The 21,764-nt window shown below is 42.9% G+C and overlaps 1 protein-coding gene across 1 annotated transcript in view; it reads left to right on the top strand.

Annotated features, from left to right (window-relative positions):
* The window catches only part of KIT (KIT proto-oncogene, receptor tyrosine kinase), a 58,771-nt gene that overhangs the window by 21,372 nt on the left and 15,635 nt on the right, over positions 1-21,764 (top strand). Inside the window, exons 3-12 of the mRNA XM_075752150.1 lie at positions 1,314-1,592; positions 5,062-5,198; positions 7,943-8,102; positions 10,966-11,155; positions 11,786-11,901; positions 17,299-17,413; positions 18,633-18,826; positions 21,064-21,170; positions 21,263-21,389; positions 21,646-21,750. Coding sequence (XP_075608265.1) covers positions 1,314-1,592; positions 5,062-5,198; positions 7,943-8,102; positions 10,966-11,155; positions 11,786-11,901; positions 17,299-17,413; positions 18,633-18,826; positions 21,064-21,170; positions 21,263-21,389; positions 21,646-21,750 — 1,530 coding nt within the window. The remainder of the gene's footprint in view (positions 1-1,313; positions 1,593-5,061; positions 5,199-7,942; positions 8,103-10,965; positions 11,156-11,785; positions 11,902-17,298; positions 17,414-18,632; positions 18,827-21,063; positions 21,171-21,262; positions 21,390-21,645; positions 21,751-21,764) is intronic.

Here is a 21,764-nt window from a genome sequence, read left to right as displayed (position 1 = left end):
CTCTAAGTATTTCTGTGTGCAAAACATCACACTTTGGTTCTGTTTAGACATGCTTTACTTTTTCATTTGTTAGTAGTCTCCAACCTCTAGTTCTAGACTGATGCTTCAAAGCTTTTCGTCCGGGGCGGCTTCTTGGGTGGCAGTATCAAATGAGGCTAAAACTACACCCTCTTTCTAAGCTAGAAACCAGCCAGTAACTTCTCTGTTCAGTGATGAACAACCTGTGACTTAGCATTTCCTAATTGCTTACCTAAATGTCCCATGCTTCATTTTCAGCCTGGTACTTCTTGTCTTAAACCAAATGAACATTGTCCATCATCTTAACCAAATTCTCCCAGTCTTCCTTGTTAAGTCATGGTTAGTTGATCTCTAATGACTCAAGTTGTATGAGGCCAGTTTGCAAAAAATAAAGAAAACCTTCCCCTCTGTTTCTACATTTCTAATTCACTCTACTCTGTAGGGAGGGCAGATGGGAGCTGAAATAAGCTTTTACAGAGTGTTTGTCACCACACTTTCCTTTATATTTGTGTTTGTTCTTAATTGCCAAGTTCTTAGTATTTCAAGGTCATCACCTGTCACAAGCTTTGACTTTGGTTGTAAAAGTGTTTAAAGTACTGTATGTTTGTGTGCTGTGGTTGGCTGAGATGAAATGCTTTAGAAAAGTACCTTGTGAAAGATTCCATGACAATTTCTCAATCAGATATGCTGTTTGTACGCCCAGTTTTTTTCTAAGGAGGCTAAAAATAACCCCTGCTTTCAGGGAGGGGAGCGAGAGAGAGAAGTTGTTTGGTGCTTCCTCTGGTAGCAATGTGTGTTCATTTAGATTATGTATTTTACAGAAGTGAAAACCATAATTTAGCTGCTTTTCAACTTCCATTTGCTCATAAATTTCTTCAAAATCCTCCTGTGGGCATGAAAGCTCACAGTCCTGCCACTAGCTAAAAGAAAATTACTTTTAATGGTCTGTGAAAATCTATTTACTGTTGTTGGGGCTGGAGAGTGAAGGTTTTGGAGCTAAACAAGGCCAAAAAAAAAAAAATCTCCATCTCCAAATGAAAAAGCAGTAAGATTATTTTTAGTGCACATGATTCTCTAGTGTGTCTGATATTGAATGCTACTGCACATCTCCTGTTGTGCTGCTCTTTTATGACAAAATTTAATGTCTCTTGGTAAACATGAATTGGGTAACACTCCGTTTTACTGGCTCAATGTAAAACTAACTTTGATATAAGTGCCCAGTTGCAGAGTTAGGGTCATCAGAAGTTCCCTGTGCAATGTCTCCTTCTCTGACAGGTCTTTGTGTTTCTTCGCAGATCCAAACGTGCTCTTCCTTGTTGATTCTCTGATCTATGGAAAAGAAGACAGTGACATCCTGCTAGTGTGCCCACTAACAGATCCAGATGTTTCAAATTTCACGCTGAGAAAATGTGATGGCAAACCTCTCCCCAAAAATATGACGTTTATTCCCAATCCCCAGAAAGGCATCGTTATAAAGAATGTACAGAGGTCATTTAAGGGCTGCTACCAGTGCTTGGCCAAGCACAACGGAGTTGAGAAAATATCGGACCACATTTACCTGAATGTGAGGCCAGGTAACATGGGATTTTCACCTTCTTGTAGAGCACTTGATTTTCCCCTTTATCTCCCAGGAGCTGATAGGAAGTGCTGTGAAGCCTCACCTTGTGTCTTGACCTTGTTATGTGGAGTTTGGAGGTGGTGGTCTCCTCTGGAGGCTTTTAGAGTCTTCTTCTACTCAAAGCCAGATGTGCTTGGACACGAGGGGATTGCTCTGTGGCACCTGTGACTGCTGCAAGCAATCCAGAGGAAGGTGGTGGGCTTAGAAAGCTTGTTCTGGGCAAGTTGGGGGGGGGGCACAAGCTGATCTCGTGACATTTTGCTTGTGACTATGCTGAGCAAGTTTGGCCATGATCACTTTTATCTTTTGTTCTGGGTGATTTCCAGGTGGTTTTTTTCACCATTCCAAGAAATGTGGGTTGTGCTGTTAAATTTTGAGGACAAACCAGTCAACTGAGGTTTGGACAGGTTCGTGCAGGCAAGGTTGAAATTTGGGTGCCTGACTCACATGTCTGTTGCCCACAAGTGACAGCAGGAGGAACTGATTTATGGCATTGAAGAAGAGGGATTCAGTGGAGATGGCAGCAGAGGGCCCTTGTTTGTCTCCATCTTCATGAGAGGATGGTCACAACAGCAACCACATGCCCAGATCGTGATGAGGAATGTGTTGTGACTGAGCTGCCAGATGCATCACTTAGCTCTGCAAACCTGTTGATGATGCCCTGCCTTTGACCTTCATGCACCCTTGTGCCCTAGGGTTGGGTTGTTAAGTGGTTTTGGGAGGGAGGAGAAGCCCGATGCCTGGCTGCGCAGCACGTTACAGACTGGTTTTGTCTGGGCAGTTCAGAGCCTCCGTTTACCCCACGTGTCGTTAATCTGCTGTATAAATACCCAGGAGTGAAGTGGAGGGAGCGGTTCAGCAAGCCAAGCTGGCTCGGTGTTTCCTCCGGGGCAAGTAAATGAGTTTATTCTCCCCTCTGAGGCTGTTTGACTGAAGTAACCCCTCGCTGCAGCTGAGAGCGCGTCTCTGCTGAGGCGTGTGTGCGATGCAGAGGCTGCAGGAAGGTCTGGGGAGGGAGCATCCCCTGCCCGTGCCCACGCGTAGGTTGTGCACCGGGAGTTTCTGTTGGCTGCAAGTGCATTTCTGTTCCCGCGGCTGAGGTGTCACGTTGGGATTTTGTTGTCGAAAGGAGAACATTGGGCAGGGTTGGTTGGCTTTGTGCTTTCAGAGGCCTCCGGCCGTCGGCGATGCTGTCGGTGCTGCCGCGGCTGCTGCTGGAGCGGGGGATGCACGGCTCGGTGCAGCGGGCTGGTGTGCTTCCCGCCAGCTGCCCGTTGTGTGCCAGGCGTTAGGAGCTGAGGCTGGGCCACCACCAGCATCTCCTCTTGTGCTGGTGAAGGAGGGCTGCCCTGTGGTGTGATAAGGGGACTCGTTGGTGTTTGCTCCCTGTCTGGGTCTGTGTGACCCGCCCGGTGCCGTGCTCCTCCGTAGTGGGGCAGGGGTGGGCAGTAGGGGCCGTCTCAAATCTGCAGGTTGCTGTGGCAAATTGAACAACTCTTTTTCCTGGTAATTTGGAAACTCCAATAGAGTGAATTTTAATGAATATTAAATTTTAATTAATGAGAAGAATACAAAAGTTTAATCAGTACAGGCATCTCTGGCATTCTCCTTTGATGAGAAAAATCAAGTCCATTCTTGCTGTCTCTGGTGTTTGTTCTGTAGCAAGGTTTTCTTTCAACTCTTTTTTCAGTGGTGGCCAAAGAAAGCAGTTGATTGACATAACTGACATTTCTCTGACATAGGAGAGTGCAAGTTGTAGTAGTGGACTATTTAATTTTTTTATGGGATGAAAGTCTGTACTTGCTCGATACAGCAGTGACTGCAGATGGGAGGGTGCTGACCTGGCATCCATCGCCAGTGGCCCACTGATTGTGGGCAGCCGTAGGTGGCCAGCAGGACCTGGGCGCTCTGCCCACATCTCCGTCTGTGGGAAAGTGTGCAGTAAGTGGAAGCATCTGCTGGAGGCCATCGGCAGCAAAGCAGCATTGTCATCCTCAGCATTGTAATGACTGTGCTGCAGTATTCAATCCTTGTCGAGTTCACCTGGTAAAACTCCTGCCTTCTCCTTGGCTGAAGACGTACGTGTCTTGGAGACCCTTTGGTGCACATTGTTTCTGTAATCATAACCGTGGTGCTCAGACCCCTGGACTTGAGCTTCTGGTGCAGAAAGACTAAAGAGGCATCCACGAAACAGAGAGCTGTGCAGGCGTACTCAGACATACACCAGCTCTGCTATGATAGCACAGGGAGTGTTTCTGTCCAGCCCTTCTCAAAACAATGAGGGGCTTTATGGACTTAACGGCTTTTTTTTGGTTGTGCGTAGATGTTGCTGGCGGGTGAGAACACAGCACGCCTTCTGCACAGGCTTCCTCCTGTCTCTTGGGTACTGCTGTGTGCCGGGGGGGATTTTTATGTGAGCCTTCATATCTGAAGAGAGCAAACATGTTTCTTTGTTCTCTTCCATAGCCGCTTACAGCAGCATGAGGAAAACATTATTGTTAAAGTATGAACAGCTGAAAAGCGTGGCGTTTTCCTAAGTTTCGTATAATTTACCTAAGACAAACTACAAAGCCTGTGTCAGAGGCAGGAAGAGAGTCTAGAAGGCCTTATCTGATATGTGTTGCATTCATGGTTTGAAAGTGAGTCTTCCTGTGTAAAATCCCTAGTGGCAAGTTCACTGGAGTCTCATAAATGAGGAAATTTTGAAGACAGGATGAAGAAAACAGAAAAACAAACTGTGGAGGGAACAGAGGAAGAGCAAAAGACCTTTGCGGAGATAAGAGATGCATAATCCTCAAATATACTTGAGTGTTGACCAAAGACACCCTGGAGCAGAACAGGGGTACAGGTAGCAGCTGCTTGGAACCACCTACCTCTTGGGTGACAAACTCGTCTGCGGTCTTGGCTCAAACCACCTCTGCGAACCCTCACTGTGAACAGAGGTTGTGATGCTTTCCATGTGAAGTCCTTGAGCTGTCCTTCCTAGGGTGTCCACTGGGGGCTTTTCACGGACCTGTTGGACAGTACTTCATGTCAGCTGTAGTAATTTGTAATTAAATGTTGCAGTTAATGCTAGGCTGTGGTTCTTCAGTGACTGATCCTCACCATGTTTTCAGTTCCAGAGTGCAACTTTTTAATCGCTGTCACGAAATGAGTTGTCTCATTGATGGTTCAACATCGTTCAAGTTTCTCCACGCAAGTTACTACGCTCTAACAAGTATTATCTAACTTTAAGTGTAATTTGAAGGGAGATTGAAGCAGAAACGTGCTTGTTGTAAAGGAACAACTGTGTAATATGTTAAAGAAATTTGAATACCTCTCGGAGGCCTGGAATTTTATTGGAAAGTTAATGACTGTTGATTTTTATCCCCCCTTGGAAGCTCTGAAGCTAATGAAAAGTAATGCACTTTTAAATTGTTTTCCAGTTCACAAAACTCTTCCCGTCATCACCTTATCCAAAAGCTATGAGCTTCTCAAAGAAGGGGAAGAGTTTGAAGTTACATGCACAATCATGGATGTGGATAGCAGCGTACAAGCTAGTTGGATTTCTCACAAAAATGGGGTGAGTTCCTTTAATTGTATCCTGTATGCACAGTACACAAACTCTCTGTAGATGTTCACCTGCTTGTCTTGGATACCTGATGCTGGATTGGTTTGGATTTGCTGCATTTCCAACGGTCCTGCATCCCACAGACTGGTGAGGGCCCAGCAACAACTGTCCCATGCCCATGTGGACAGCTGGGAAGAAAAGCATCTGCACGGGCTTATCTTCCCAAATTAGAAAAGAAATTAAAGTTAGGCTCTTCAATGTGAAGTTTAGGTGACCTCTGTTGGGCTGCCTAAATACGGAAGCACGGAGTGCCTACACATCACATTGCAATCAATGGGAGCTGCAAATATCAACACATGGACTGCAAATTACATATTCTAGTCGTTATCATTAACAGTAAAATACCTGCTAATTAGCACGGGATTGTATGTGACAGGAATAGTAGTAAGCATTTGCAGGAATGATTAATTCATTTAAATTACACGGTGTGCCTCACTAACCAGGAAAATTCTGAAAAATGAACCAGTGAACTGGCTTCTGTCTGTCGTGATAGATGAAATTACTTCCTGGCATCACCAAATTAAATTATTGGCAGGTTAAGTTCGCCGGGAGAGTTTGTTACCAGCAGCGCAGCTATACTGAGGACGACGGGCAGAGAGATCCCCTCCCCTGGTCAGCCAGCGTGTGGCCAGCTCTGCCTTTGAAACAAGCAGCAGGCACTGGGTTGTTTTTAAGGACGCTTCTTGGTCTTCTGGGTATACCCTGAAATATAAATGAATTAAAAGCCTGTGTGAAGACCTGTTAGTAACTCCTGCTGTATATGCTCCCATGCTAATTGGCTGTTTTTTTACTGTTGATGGTAGTGACCAGAATACGTAATTCGCAGTCCACATGTGTATGGAAAAAAAGGCTTCTGTAATGCTGTGATGTTTGGATAAATCACATCTCCTCGGGCAGATAGCAAACAGGAGGCCCGTTCCCTGGGGTTGGATATGCCATGCTAAGCTAATCCGCTGGCTCTGGCAGAGCTGCTCTCGCTAAGTGCTCGCTGCTCCAGAAATCCCAGCTCTCAGCTCCAGGAGTTGAGGAGGTCTAAATGACACGAAGGCAGCCTGGGACATGCAGATGGGGCTTTTGGTCCTATGCCAAGGTCAACTGCAAGTCTTTCATCTGAGAACTTAATTTCTTCTCTTGTTCCCTCCCTTTTTCTTTGTTACAGTGTGATGAAATCGAGGTCTTCCCTTAAGTTCTTGTGCTTTATTACTTTTCATTTTATGAGTAAAAGCCATGAGGACAATATTTTTGACCAAATAAATTTGACCTTTCTGTCCTTTCTGTTAAATACCAAGAGATGCTATCTTTTGATATTTTTTGACTATTGAATTTTGTACTGAAACAGAATTCATAAAATTCATGTTTAAATAGATGCAGAATTATATTCTGTCCTGAACAGGACAAAGGGAAAAAAAAAACAACCTAAAAACCTTTCCTTGTTTTGACTGAAGTTATCACCACTTTTGAAAAGTAGAAGACTTGTTATAAACAAGCACATCCATACAAAACAAACTGCTACCTGTGATTATTATAGCTCAGGAGGAACCAAAACTGTGTTGAAATTAGAGTTATCCAGGACCTCTTGGCACCTCCAAGAATTGAAATCACTCTGCTAGAAAGTCATAACAAGTCCAGGTTTGCGTTTGGATTAATCAGTGTAAATTTACCAGTCTTCCCAACCACGTCAAGCATTCTCACAGAAACTAAAGTCAACACCTCAAAGCATTTATTTTTTCTTTAGTTCCTTTAGTTTAGAATGTCTATGTACGTAGACATAGAGTCATGGTATACTCAATGCTTTGGAAAGAGAATGAAGTTTCCAGTTGCCTGTGAGATTAATAAATCTGGATTGCTGTGAACTGAGAAACAGAATGGGTTCCAGAGTAAGGATGCCATGTAGAACGTGCCATCAGCAGGTCCCTCTGCAGCATGTCTGCAATGAGGAGATGCTGTGGACTTGGGGCATAGAGCAACCCAGTTTAACTTCAGCACCTTCAATTCTCTCTTGTTGTTCTGTGGGAAGCATTGCAAGCATTAGAGAGTTCAGTGATTTTTAGGCACCACTTGAGTGGTGAAGCCCATTTCAGCGTTGCAGTGACTTTTTACAGTAGCTGCAGCTTCTAGGCATTATGAAAGTTAAGACACGGCCGTCATTTTACATCAAGCCCTACAGCTTAGAAGCATTGTTAATGCAAATGAAACCTTCTGTGGATTCCCCAACCTTATCAGCTTTAGAAATTTATCCAGAGGGAGCTGGGTCTGACCTTGGGCATGACACCCTTTTCTCCGTATGATTGAAAGATTTGAAGAAATTAGAGTTTCAGCTTTGTGGCTTCAGCTGGTCTCTCCCACTTGGCTCTTTTGGGGCAGGTGAACACACATGCGCACGTGCACACACACACACACACGTTCTTGCCTGAGGAGCGAAATGATGCCTTACAGTGGAGCTTGAGGAAGAAAAAAATAAAGAATAAGGAGAGGGGATAGGACTTAGGAGAGGACTTTATCTCCCAAAGACAGCTGATCACACACTTGTTTTGCATGGAGAGATTCTAGTGACAGGTTTATCGTGCTGGCTTATTATTCCGGTTTAAAGTTATGAATATTAATATAGCGAAGTTATAATTACTTCTATTTTTAATTTATCTAGGAAAGATGCTGCATACACACTGTTTTAGATGTTAATTGTTTTTTACCGACAGATTGTTACAAGCAAAAGCAGAAATTTGGGTGATTATGGATACGAAGGGAAATTAACATTGAACATCCGTTCAGTGGGAGTTAATGATTCTGGAGAATTCACATGCCAAGCAGAAAACCCTTTCGGAAAAACCAATGCCACAGTAACCTTGAAAGCACTAGGTAAAGAGTTCTTAACCAAAATCTTAACATTTCTAAGAGCGGGAGGTGGATAATGAGAACACTGAGGAGCCTTCCCTTCCATCTCCTTCCTTTCCCCCAAACTTCAGGGCGTAAAGTTGTTTTATTAAAAGGTTATTGCTGACTGGTACCCTATGGGATGGCTGAGGAAGTGTTGTGATGTGTATGACTATAATTTCTATAACCCTTTGCATGTTATTGGAATGTGGTATTAGAACAACCATCCAACAGTGTTTCCATCTCTCTGGTTTGTCTCTATCCTGCCTGGTTTAATTTTAAATTTAATCTAGTCTTAATGAAGCAAATAATTTACCTTTGCCTAATACTATCTATCCGTACGCTTAAGTAATTTAGCAACACAAGCACAAAGTGTATCTTTAATACCTACCTTCCAGGTAGGAAATTTCGCTGGCATCAGCATGTCAGTCTTTTCTACATAGAAGCTATATAGGTATCTCTATTTAAAATAATGCTGTGAGGAACATTGCAGTGGGCATAGACAGCATTAAATTGTTCCAGAGTTCACCCCTGTGGTAAACCCCCCATCCACCACTTCCACAGGTTTTGGATCGTGTCCCTTAAGAGTGAGTGAACTCCCTCCTTTTGTTTCATAACAGACTCGTTTAGAGTCTGCTGTATATTAACTTGGGTGACACCCAAGTGAATTTTAAAGCTCTGAAACTGCTAATGTGATAAATCAGTTAAGGACATGTTGGTGTACTTAATAAGATCATTCTGAAGAAGTCTGCGTAGTTGGCTAAAATTGTTTCAGTTCTTCACCATTCAAGGGTGTAGTAACTGAGAGAAGTGTAGCCTTGGATCCTTTTTCCTTTTAGAATCTGTTTTTCTGTTGCATTGATAGTCATGCAATGTTGCTTTTTTTTTTTTTTTTTTTTTTCTTTCCCTGGTAACTTAAAGCAAACAGAAGTATTTGACTTATGTGGGTCAGATCTTCGGCAGAGCGGCAGAGGTTTGAGTGCCCTTAACCTTGATCTGCCGTTCGAGGGGGTAGGGCTCATAACAGTGGTGATGTTTTCCTCATTTTTTTACAGGAGAGACTAAATTCCTATGTAAAAGAGTGAAACAGAGTGAAGAATGAAAGAAGATCTTTTACCCAAGGGGAACAATAGGAAAGCTTTTATTATAAGAGGAGAGAAGTTCTTAACTACAGAAATTCTTAGGACTAGTACATATGCAAATGTGGCTTTAAAAAGGATTGACTTTGGAAGGTCTGGGGACTAAAATAAAGCACAGCATAATAAAAAGTAGAAAATAAAGTAACAAGTTTATATTTAGTAAAATGCAAAGTTTGTATTTAATAAAAAATACCAGAGAAAAGCTGGAATCTTTCCTTTTTGAGATACTTTTCTCTCCCCACCCTCTCCAATTTGACTTAAAAATAAAATAAACTCTGTCTCCTGGATGCCTTTCTCTATTCATTGTCAAACTGACTATATTTATCTGAACTGTGCCAGCTCCCAGGGTCCTGGGAAGCAGTGTATGGCATGTACTGGGACGATCCTGGGATTGTATCAGATTCTAAATCACTGTAGCTTTAACATTAGCCAAAAGGTTTACAAGAAATAATGCGTATTTTTGGTAAAGTTCCTCATTACTTTTTTTAACACACGATTTATCTAATCACGAACAGTTTCTAGAACTGTTTCAGGGACTGATAGCACAATCATAAAATTTTATTTGCAGGCTCTTGGGTATGATTTTGAATCTAGGTTGCATAGAGGATCCTGTGTTTATACAGAAAATAGAAAAAAAAAATCTGCAAAGGAACTAAAAATCTTCAGTTTCCAGATTTAAAACATTTTTAGCTTTTCTAATGATGGAGAGCATTTTAGAGCATACCTGCCTGCTGTGAGTTTACTTCATCCTTTCTTCTCTGAAGCATCTTGTCAAGTGCTCTGGCAGCTCCATATGCTTTCACCAAGCCCCGCTGGCTCTGGTTTTCCCGAGCTCAGGTGCCCAGCTGGCCACAGCAGTTTGATTAGTAGAAAGTGGGAAGAAGCAGGGATCCGAGATTGACTTTCAGCCTAAATTCAAGCTCTCTCAGTAAATGTGTTTCCTTGTAATTGCAATCTGCCTGTCAAATGATAATTCCCGTATGAATTTGTGTAATAGGACTGAAAAAATTTGTCTTTTCAAAGTGAATAATCCTGAAGCTGATGAGTTTATTAATGAAATTAAAACCACAGCAGTAAGGATGCTGCTCCACATGATATTTTGGAACGGAACTGCACAATGATAAATGGTATCTGCCAAATAGAAGATTAAAACCCAGCAGTAGATGAACAGAAATGCCTTAGTTTAAGACAATTGGTATCCAGGCCTGTGGACTTAGCACATTTTTCTCTAATTACAATTTCTAATAGCTTCATTTGTAATGTCATTCTTAATTACACTTGACAAAGAAACCTTAAATACTCTAGTATATTGTCATAAATCGTCAATTTATCTTGCTTTTTTCTTAGTGTTTCTTTTGTACCGTACATTTAGCGACTCTGATTTTTGGAAAAATGTAAATACTTGAGTAGAAGCAAGCAGATGCTTGCATTTTTTCAAAAGCAAATAGAGGCTATTTATCACCAGAAGATGGAATTATTTCTGTTAAGGCACTCAAGGCTGCTTTAAGTCCTGTGCCTCCTTGCTGTGTATAGCTAGTGGCCCTGGTTTTGGCAGGTGAGGGTTCAAGTTCCGCTTTGTAGATAAGATTTCCTGTTTCGCAGTTGGATGTTTGATCACTAGATCTTGAAGTAGTCTAAGTGTGGTTAGAGTACTGACAATCTTCTAAATGGCCCTGAAATTGTTTTTCTTCTCCTCTTATGGCCATCAGCTAAAGGATTTGTCCGTTTGTTTGCAACAATGAATACCACAATAGATATAAATGCAGGACAAAATGGAAATTTAACAGTTCAATATGAGGCATATCCAAAACCGAAGGAAGAAGTCTGGATGTACATGAACGAAAATTTACAGAATTCATCAGACCATTATGTCAAGTTCAAGACTGTGGGCAATAACAGGTAATATGAACGATTGTAAGCACTATCGATTTCACTTTGGAATAGCAAACTAGAGTCTGGTCTGGAAAGACCAAAGTGGAGATGGTGTGAAAATTGTGACTATACAAGATCTCATAGTCCGTGTGGCTTACCACAGTAACTGGTGCAAAGTCTGCTAACCTAGATTGGGAGTAGTGTTGAGCTAACCGCACCATCTGAGGATCAGTGGGTCACAAACTCACGACTCACCTATAAGATGCCATTCCTGCCCAATAAGCAAAAATAAGAATGTAAAGTTGTTTGTGTGCAGAGACTCCCTCCACGACCACAGCAGAGCACCTCGCACGTTGTGGCCTGGGTTGTGTGTCTGGGTTCCCTCCTCAGTGAGAAAAGGAGCAGGTGGTGGTGCATGCCTGGGGTCCGAGCCTGGTGCTGAGCTGTCACCCAGGCACACACATGGATGTTAGAAGTGGCAAAACTTTTGGATGCCATAGTGCAAAGGCAGTCATAATGCAAGATAAGAGTGTTGGCATGGACAGTGTCTGCAGAAGAAGAGGGTGCGCTAATAACTCACTCCTTAGCTTCTGCGCAGCAATTGCCTGTTCACCGCAAGTTGTGAGCATCAGTAATGCCTAATTTTTTTCTTTACAGTTATACAAGTGAACTTCACCTTACCCGATTAAAAGGAACAGAAGGAGGCGTTTACACATTTTTTGTGTCCAATTCTGATGCCAGCTCCTCTGTAACATTTAATGTCTATGTGAAAAGTAAGTAAAGTGAACAGTCTGAAATATTTCATTATCACAGTCATTGTATTTTATACAACATAATGTATGCACAAGATGTCACAGCGTGGTTCAGCATATGAGAGGCTTTCTGAAGTGAAGCACATGCTGGAAAACTATTTAAATGTCAAGATATAAAAGTGCAGAGTACTTACACAAATCCACCTACTATCCAGCATGATCTTCCATTCTAGTGAAAGTATTCCAGAGGTTACCAGAGAGCAGATAGATAGTTTATACAGGAAAAAAACCTGTAGCACCTGGAAAGGTGATCTCAAAAATAAGCATGTACCATAAACATTTGATAATTTAAGGTGGAGCAGGATATACAGGGATTATAATTTGCATTTTTGGCAACCAAGTTAAGCTATTAATTGTCTTTAATTTGTTTGAGTTGGATGCAGAGTTTGAAAGCTTGTCAGGAGAATTATTCACTTGTGCCTTTTTGCATCTAAATAATTCTGTATAATAATATAGATCACCATTGTTTTAGAGAAATCTGCATAGCTTTAGAAACGTGTGTGCTGTCACCTTTGGGAAGTGCTTGTAAAAAAAGAGCGTTGGTCTCAGTTCCAAACAGCAAAATGCTAAATTTCGAAATGAATTCAGTGAAACCTTCAATAAACCCTGTCCTTCTTACCAGAGCCATCCTGTTAGAGCATTTCATGCTCTCAGCAGACAAATATTGGCAGATGCTAAAGGCCAAGCTTAAGGAAAATTAAACCAGGAGGAGACTGCAGGCAAAGAGAGAAACTAAGGCAAGGTAGACAATGATGCCTTCAAGCCTAGCAGGAGGAACTGGATAGAAAGTGAGCGTTGCTGCTATGCTTCAGCAGCAATGTGTCCTTCTCTGGGCATAGGCTTACGCAGAGGACTGTTGAGACCTGCACAAATGCACAAAATCCTAGATGTTAATTTCTGAATTCTTCTCATTTATCACTGAAGGTCAACATTTGTAGCATCACAATTAGCAATGCCATAGTTTGGGTCTAGAAATGTCACTTGGGCTCCTTTCAGAACATGGCATTTCTTCTTTCATCTGTGAATGTTGTAATTTGTATTCTTGTGCCTTCTCCGTTTCCTAGCTATGATTTCTGAGACGAGGGTACTGGTGACCTCCAATGTCCTTTGCCACCATGGATGAGTGTGGGTTACAGTCATGAGGGATAATTCTACTATTTTTTTACAGATTAGCAGAGCAAATTGTTGAGCCAGAAGTTTAATTTTTGGGAAGGAATGGGAGAAATTGCAGGTTGCCTGTGGAAGTGTCAGTTCACATGAGGCTGGATGGTGTTTTCTGACTTGCAGCATCACATGTGTGTTTGAAGCGAGGGTCCATGGGCCTCCCAGCTCTCCCAGGCTCTGTGGGCTTCTTGGGAGCAGTCTGGGCACAAGAACTGAAAAAAACCCCAAACAACCCACAGTTCTATCATCATCAGGTGTCAGTACTCAGCGCAGAGCTCTGTGTTGCTGTTTTTGAGGAATCTGCTACTTGATAAAAGCTGAAAACCCCTGTGGGTCATGGTTAGGAACCCAGACTAAGAACAGCATGGTGAAGCAGTATGGCCAAGGCAGGAGGGAGCACGGACGGCTTAGTTCTTTCTGAATGGCTTCTCTGTGCAACCAGCAGCATTCAGGTCTTCTCCCCTCTTCAGCTACTGGTCTTGTAATTAGTAGGATCAGCCTTGGGATGCAATGAAGACATTTAAGCCGTCTCAGTAGAGCCCAGGTTACCATGCACTGCAACCCTGGGGGACTGCAGACATTGCTGAAGCAGATGGATTTGACACACTTGACTCCAAAAGAGTTTCTTTTGGTACTTTGTCTAAGCTCCTGCAAATATTTTCTCATTGTGAAAAGAGGAGGTGAAATAGATTGATCCTTCGAGGTGTTTGTCTGTAAGAAAAATAACCCCATTTCAGTGGCTTGTAAAATGCTCATCATTTAGGTATGAAACACAAACTGCACGACAACATAGCATGGTATTTGACATAGCAGAGTAACTGCCAAAGGTGAGTCATATGTGAGTGGGTCAGATCCTGATCTAATGGTGTGTCCTGACCTGGCATTGTTGTCAGCGGGGATTTCGCATAAATTGCTGGGATGTAGCTCGTGATGTTTACACATCTGGCTTGCGCGAGTAATCAGCAGAAAGTAATCAAACAGGTAAAACAGGATTCATAATCAGGAGAATGTCTTCACATAAACAAAAATCGATTCAGCATTTGCTGAAAGACATGAAAAACCCTGTGCAGAAATACTTGCCTTGGATTTAAACACATTTAGTAATTCATATGCTAATCTGAAACAATACTAAATTGCTTAAAAAAAATTTAGTCAGTCATATTGAATGTGACATAAAGTAAGGAAGGAAGGAGCTCTGAAATCAAGAGCCAAAAAGAAAATTACAACTTGACAAGCAGCATACTGAACTGAGTTACAATTAAGAAATTGTAGAAATCTCCAGAGTAGCGAGGTACAGTACATCTAGCAATTAGTAGAGGAATCTTCCAACTAGTGTCTGAGTTTAGTGGAAAATAATATCTAAGCTTAATTATAATCAACAAAACATTACCTATGCAGTTGGGGCTCATGCTGCAAAGAGAAAACTGGTCACGGTATTACAGATTAAGCTCAGTGGTTTTCCGGTCATTGGAAGATGGAGTGAATGAATGAGGAGTCACTGTGATATTATAAAAAGATTCATTCTGTTCCAGAAAATGTGGCTCCAGGAGGAAAGCCCTCTCTCTTTGACTGCAATGATAGACAATACCTATTAAGTGTTACTTTTTAGACATTTACTTAATGATGTTAATGATGAAGAAAAGGAAATCAGAAAAGGAAAGCAATTAAATGCACAATGTTATTATACAGAGCATTGAGATAAAATAGGAGTGGCCTCCTATTAAATAGGATAAACCCTCTTTGCTACATTCAGAATCAACATTAATAAAAGCTGAAAAGCAGTTAATAGAGAAATTGTAAGTTTAAGACATCTAATGACTGGTTATGGAAGGCAATATGTATATAGGCCAAGCAGTGTAATGAAACATTAAATATTTAAAGGGTTAAAGCCAAAACAGTAAGCAAAGTGTAGCCATTAAGAGCCTGTCTGATACCAGGGGTAATTAGGCAGTAAAAGTCATAAAATCTAGCACAGTAAACTCTCTTTTAAAGAAGATGCTTGGTGGCAGCTTGGCGTCTGTTTGCAAAGCCAGTCCATTTTTGCTCCAGCATCCACTGGAGCACCTGTGCTGGTGGATGAGGAAGAAGCTCCGGCTTGCCAGCAACAGGTGCAGGTGCTGGGACACACAGCCTGGGGTGACGGTGGTAGCAGCCGCATCCATCCCCTCAGGTATGGAGCTGTGAGGGGCTCTTCGCTGCCGCAAGTGAAACGCATCCCTTAGTTTCTCTGAGCCAGGGAGGTTTGGGAACGCTCTGTGCTGGTGGAGAGAGGCCGATCATGCTAATGGCCACATCAAAGCGCTTCACCAGGGACCCTCGTGGGTAGAGCTGCGCTCAGGTCTGCCCTCAGGTCAGTTCTTCTCAGGAGCCGCAGCAGCTCGGCTTCCCATGGCACCAGGGCTGGACCCCTCAGCGCTGGGCTGCTGGAGGCATTAACCCTGCGTGGCCGCTCGTCTCCTCCACTGCTGCAGGATGAGTCCACGTGGACTTATGGCCGTGTAGACAGGCTTTTATTTCACTAGTTTTTTACAGCAGAAAAAGCCTGACTAAAACGTGGGCATTTTCATTTCCCTCACACGAAGCGTTAGATGCAGCCCAAATCTAGCACAACATATTTCCGGGGCTTAATGTTCATTTGCCTCTTATACTTGACTTTTCATTTCTCTCATTTCTTGAGTTACATTGTGTTGTAACATGGCCTAAAACATAGCATATACCTAAACAAATTGCTTGCACATGGGTAGTAAATTAGCTACTTACAATTTCACAATCCAACCATTTTGATAGGAGCTTCGGAAATGTGGATTATGTGTGTTCTCTGAGCACTGAGGCTGGGTGAGATGCTATGCGCTATCAAAAAGTTCCTCACCAAATGAGTAATGCTGAAAACTGGTCTCAACATTTTGCAACAATGTTTGGTTCTTGGTGTTTGCATAAAACACAGCATGCGGATTTAGAAATGAAAGAACATTCGGTTCCTGTAGCATGAGTCATGGGGAGATGCTATGTGATTGAGAATATACGTGTGCTTTATTGCCTCTAATTTAATCAGCAAGTAGAATATTCATTAAAACCTAATGCCGTGCAGTCTTTGTACGTGGATTTTATTTGAAATAAATCTGCATTTTCCCACTGTAGTCTATACAGCTTTACACCTTTCCAGGACATTAGAAGTTCGTCTTACATTTCTATAAAGTTATATTGACTGGTAATGGACTCTTAACTTGTACCTGTCAGGGGAGCAGCATCGTTGGAACATAGTCTGGTTTTTTTCCCATTAACTTTTTTTTTGGGTGATTTAGCAAGGAAGCTGAGGTAGTTACAGGAAATAAGGCCTCCAGTGCAAGTTTCTCCAAGAAAAACATATTGCTGTGTTGGCGGTGCCCTTGGCTGAAGCCTATGACATTGGACTAATGACTGTAAAGTCCATCTGATCGCTCTGGTTTCCTGCCATGCTTGAAACAGCAGCGCCTGAACCGAATGCAGGACCAGCTCTGGTGCAGGACATGGCAGGAGGCATCAGCTAGCCGGATAGCTTTCTAAACAACTAAAGCAACCGTGAATTATCATTTGGAAGGCTAATACATTCAGCCAACTATTTGCTTCCTCTATGTGCAACGTTTCAGAGAGTCAGGCAGTTGGGCTTTTCGGTAGTGGTATCTTATAGAGATGTCCGTCCTCTGTGGGGACTCTGTCTGCACTGGTTGCCTTGCACTGTAGTTCCTTTTCTGGCTGCCATGGTAATATTTAATACAAAAGACAGATGTAAGAGAGATGTGGTTTGCCAGATTTAGTACGCTTATAACTGTGAAGAAACTGTGCTTTTAACAGGCAGGTAAAGTCATGCTGTGCAGAAACAGGAACTGCACTGTTGTTCCAAGCACACACTTCTTTGGGTTGTTTAAGCTCTGGGCTTTGCTGGTTTAGGATCTTTCATCTACCCAAGTACTCAGTGGAGGTAAGGTATTCTTCTGAAATCCAGCCCAAGCATTCAGCGTAAGAGCTGATATTTTCACAGATGGTCAGTGCTTGCAGGCCACCAGGTCAGGCCCAGACACCCTTGAACATGCAAAGTTCTGTTCACCTGAGTAATTCCACAAATGATGACGCACACAAGTTGCTGGGGTGAAGAGCAAGTGGCAATGGAAATTCTGTGTTCCCCTAATGTGTGACTCTCATTTTTGTTTATTGCAGCAAAACCGGAGATTCTCACTCTGGATATACTTAGCAATGGTATTCTCCAGTGCGTAGCAGCTGGATTCCCAGCCCCTACCATATACTGGTATTTTTGCCCAGGAACTGAGCAGAGGTGAGTTAAGTAAACCAGAGTCTTCAAAGGTTATTCTAGATGCAACACACCCAATTTGTCATTAAAAATTAAGAACATAAAATGATTCAGTTACAGTTATGTTAAAACATTGCATCACTGTTTTCATCATTTTTGGCATTGCATTATTGGCAGTGGCTTGAGGGGAAGGCAGGGGTATGTTTCATTATTCCCCTTTACATTCTGTCCTTGAAAGGGGAATAACCAACTTTTTCTGCTGTGAAAAAGTAAAAGCCAAACTCTCTCTCTGCTGCAAGCTAGCTAAGGTTTGTATCAGTTTGGCCCCAAATGACACACGTTCTGTATGCAGTTACACAGAATGACAGTCACAGAATCACTTGTGAATATGGCTCTTATCTTCTGGTTTATTGTGTAATGATACAATTTTTCAAGACATAAAGTAATTAAATTTCTAGTCACATGAAGCATATGACAAGTAAACAAGTCCAGAGTTATTATTAATAAAACCTGATGTCTAGTTACACGTTTCTAAAAAGAGTTTAGAGTTTTCCTGTGAAGTGAGCATTTGTGAAGCATGTTTTAAGGTTTTGGTTGACTTCCACCATGGGTGTAGATCTCATACTAGCAAGTCACGGGTCTCCCACCTGTGTAATTTGTTTTATGCCTAAAAAATAATTGTTATTTCCCTAATTTTTTTAAATAGTACTTTTTATATCTTAACTGTGTGCACATGGAATAAATATGTGACATACGAAGGAAAGGCAGCATCTTGAGAGAACAGAACTGGCTATTTTCTGGCTGCATATAAGCTTGATGGTGTTGTATGTATGTCATGGACTTTTTGTGTGCTGTAATAAAATGATGCTTGGGGAAAGTTCTCAAGAGTAGGTAATACACCACAACTGCTTGAAGCTGAAGTTGGAGATGCAGGTTGAACGGTACAAAACCCATAGTGGATTTATAGACCCGTACGTATCTCTAGTCAAAAGCAAACGCAAAGACCTCATAGTGTCCATTTAGGTCAGACTTGATGTATGTATCCATTTCACCTGCTACACAGGAGACAGTGAGACATTGTGAGTAGGCTAAGTTTCAAGGATAAGTTCTTCAGCTGAACCCCTTTGTAGAGCAGTGTTGTTTAGTTATCTGATGGTAGCGACTATCTGCCTCAACAGCAGGATTTGTCATCCAATCCAGGTAGCAATCCATGGCAGCTAACTGTCAGTATTGTTTCTCCCAGGTGTTTTGATTCACCTACAATATCCCCCATGGATGTCAAAATCAGTTACACAAACTCATCAGTGCCATCATTCGAACGAATCCTGGTTGAAAGCACCATTAACGCCAGCATGTTCAGGAGCACCGGTACCGTGTGCTGCGAGGCCTCCAGCAATGGGGACAAGAGCTCTGCTTTCTTCAACTTTGCTATTAAAGGTAACGGCTGGAGACCATAAAACGTGGGTGCCATTCAGCACTTCGCTTTGTAGGAGGGTTCATATTTTAAGTGTGTTACCTTTGCTGTAAGAAAGATTATGGTACTGTGACTGAGCGTATGATAATGTACTATGCTATGTGTTGTGCCTATCAAAGCAGTGCTTTAATTTTTCAATGAACGTTGTGGTGTCATCTTTTTACGGCTCCAGATCTGCAGCGCAGTTCTTAGCTGGTTTTCTTCTGTCTGTGCAGCACAGGGGCAAAACACCTACAGCATTACACTGGCTTTCCTTCCCTCTCTCTCTTTTTCTTTTCCTGTCTTTGTCTGTTTTGACTATTTAGGCCATCATTTTGTTTCAAGGAAAAACTGCATTTTTTTAAATGTTTTTACAATGTCTCAGGAAAATGTGGTCCCGAATTTGACTGGAGCCTAAGGGCCCTGCTGTTGTAAAAGAAGTAACAACAACATACTGCAAGAGGCCTTATGAGTTTTGTAGCAGTATTTGTGGGTTTGTGGGGGGAAAATAAGCACTAGAACATAGATGACTGGAAACGTGTTTGTAAATCTGAGTGTATTGGGTTTGTGTGGTGAGGTTTTGGTACTGGGGGGGGCTGCAGGGGTGGCTTCTGAGAGACATTGCCAGAAGCTTCCCCCATGTCCAACAGAGCCAATGCCAGCCGGCTCCAAGACAGACCCGCCGCTGGCCAAGGCCGAGCCTATCAGCGATGGTGGTAGTGCTTCTGGGATAACAGAGTTAAGAAGGGAAAAAAAAAAAAAAAAAAAGGAGTGGCAGCTTTTGCAGCCAGAGAGAGAAGTGAGAAGATGTAAGAAACTCTGCAGACACCAAGGTCAGTGCAGAAGGAGGGGCAGGAGGTGCTCCAGGCGCCGGAGCAGAGATCCCCCTGCAGCCTGTGGTGAAGACCATGGTGAAGCAGGCTGTCCCCCTGCAGCCCATGGAGGAAGGATGAGGGGGTGTAGCGATTCCACCTGCAGCCCATGGAGGACCCCACACCGGAGCAGGTGGAGACACCTGAAGGAGGCTGTGACCCCATGGGGAGCCCACACTGGAGCAAGCTCCTGGCAGGACCTGTGGCCCTGTGGAGAGAGGAGCCCACGCCGGAACAGGTTTGCTGGCAGGACTTGTGACCCTGTGGGGGACCCACGCTGGAGCAGTCTGTTCTGAAGGTCTGCACCCCGTGGGAAGGACTCACGCTGGAGCAGTTGGTGAAGAACTGCAGCCTGTGGGAAGGACTCAGGTTGAAGAAGCTTGTGGAGGACTATCTCCCGTGGGAGGGACCCCACGCTGGAGCAGAGGAAGAGTGTGAGGAGTCCTCCCCCTGAGGAGGAAGGAGCAGCAGAGACAACGTGTGATCAACTGACTGTAACCCCCATTCCCCGTCCCCCTGTGCCACTGGGGGGAGGAGGGAGAGAAGCCGGGAGTGGAGTTGAGCCTGGGAAGAAGGGAGGGGTGGGGGAGGTGTTTTAAGATTTGGTTTTATTTCTCATTGCTCTACCCTGTTTTCTTGGTAATAAAGTGGATTAATTTTTTTTCTAAGTTGAATCTGTTTTGCCTGTGACAGTAATTAGTGAGTGATCTCTCCCTGTCCTTATCTTGACCCAGGGGCCTTTCGTTATATTTTCTTTCCCCTGCGCAGCTGAGGAGGGGAGTGATACAGCGGCTCTGGTGGGCACCTGGCCTGCAGCCAGGGTCAACCCACCGCACTGTGCTTGTCTTTGCAAAATCAAATGTTCTGCTGCTTCTTTTTTCTCTGTTACACCCAGATATAACGTATAAACAAGTAAACCAGAATTGGAACAGATGGGCATATGAGTTTTACTGGAATGGTATTTCTTTGCTACTTGGCACAACCTCTACTTGTAGAGATCATGCTGGGGGCAGGTGGGGGGGGGAAGAGAACAAATTAGGGCTCCATTCTTTAACCGAACTTGACTGAGATCATGCAAACCCCTTGCATTAATTGATCTTGGTATCATGTCTCCTGAATTGATGAATCTGAGACTCCTGAAGCAACAAACTGGATCGGTTCTGTGCCAGCTCTGTCCCCCACAGCTCGTTCAGGAAAGTCATTCTTATGTACCTGGAGCCCATCTGGGAAAGTCTAAACCCCAAACCATGTTTCACAAGGAAGAACCAAGGAATGATTTTCACCGGCATCTTTTTAACATAGTTTTTCTTGTTCAGTAGTTAAGCAGACTTTTCTCTGTTTCTTTCCAGAACAAATCCGTACCCATACCCTTTTCACCCCTTTACTAATCGCATTTGGAGTCGCTGCAGGACTGATGTGCATCATAGTCATGATCCTGGTGTACATATATTTGCAGGTAAAACCAGAAGCCCTTCTGCTTGAGATAGGAGAGTGTGTGAGCTGCCTGTGGAGGCTTCAGTAGTGACAGCCGTTCTCTTTCCTTTCCAGAAACCCAAATACGAAGTTCAGTGGAAAGTTGTTGAAGAAATAAATGGAAACAACTATGTTTACATAGACCCAACGCAACTTCCTTACGATCACAAATGGGAATTTCCTAGAAACCGGTTGAGTTTTGGTTAGTTTAGATTTATTTAACTTCATCTGCAAGGTGAAACCTTCAGGTCTCATGTGAGACTTCGGTCAAACACAGCAGGGTTTTGTCAAAAAGACGTTGCACAGTAATGCAGATAGTGGTAATTGCTTATATTTACCTTGGGACAAAAAGCAAGCAGGTGTATCTACAATAGCTTCCTTGATATCATAATATAAAGTGCTGAACCCTTCAAGAAGTGCTCCAAGTTGTTACAGAGTATTTTATTTTGCTTTATTAGGTAAAACCCTTGGTGCTGGAGCTTTTGGAAAAGTTGTCGAAGCCACTGCTTATGGTCTATTTAAATCTGATGCTGCTATGACAGTAGCAGTAAAGATGTTGAAACGTAAGTTGCCGTAA

Source organism: Balearica regulorum, chromosome 4, assembly GCF_011004875.1.
Source record: "Balearica regulorum gibbericeps isolate bBalReg1 chromosome 4, bBalReg1.pri, whole genome shotgun sequence".
NCBI lineage: Eukaryota > Metazoa > Chordata > Aves > Gruiformes > Gruidae > Balearica > Balearica regulorum.
Note: the sequence above shows the minus strand (reverse complement) of the source record. Positions and strands in the feature narration are given on the sequence as shown.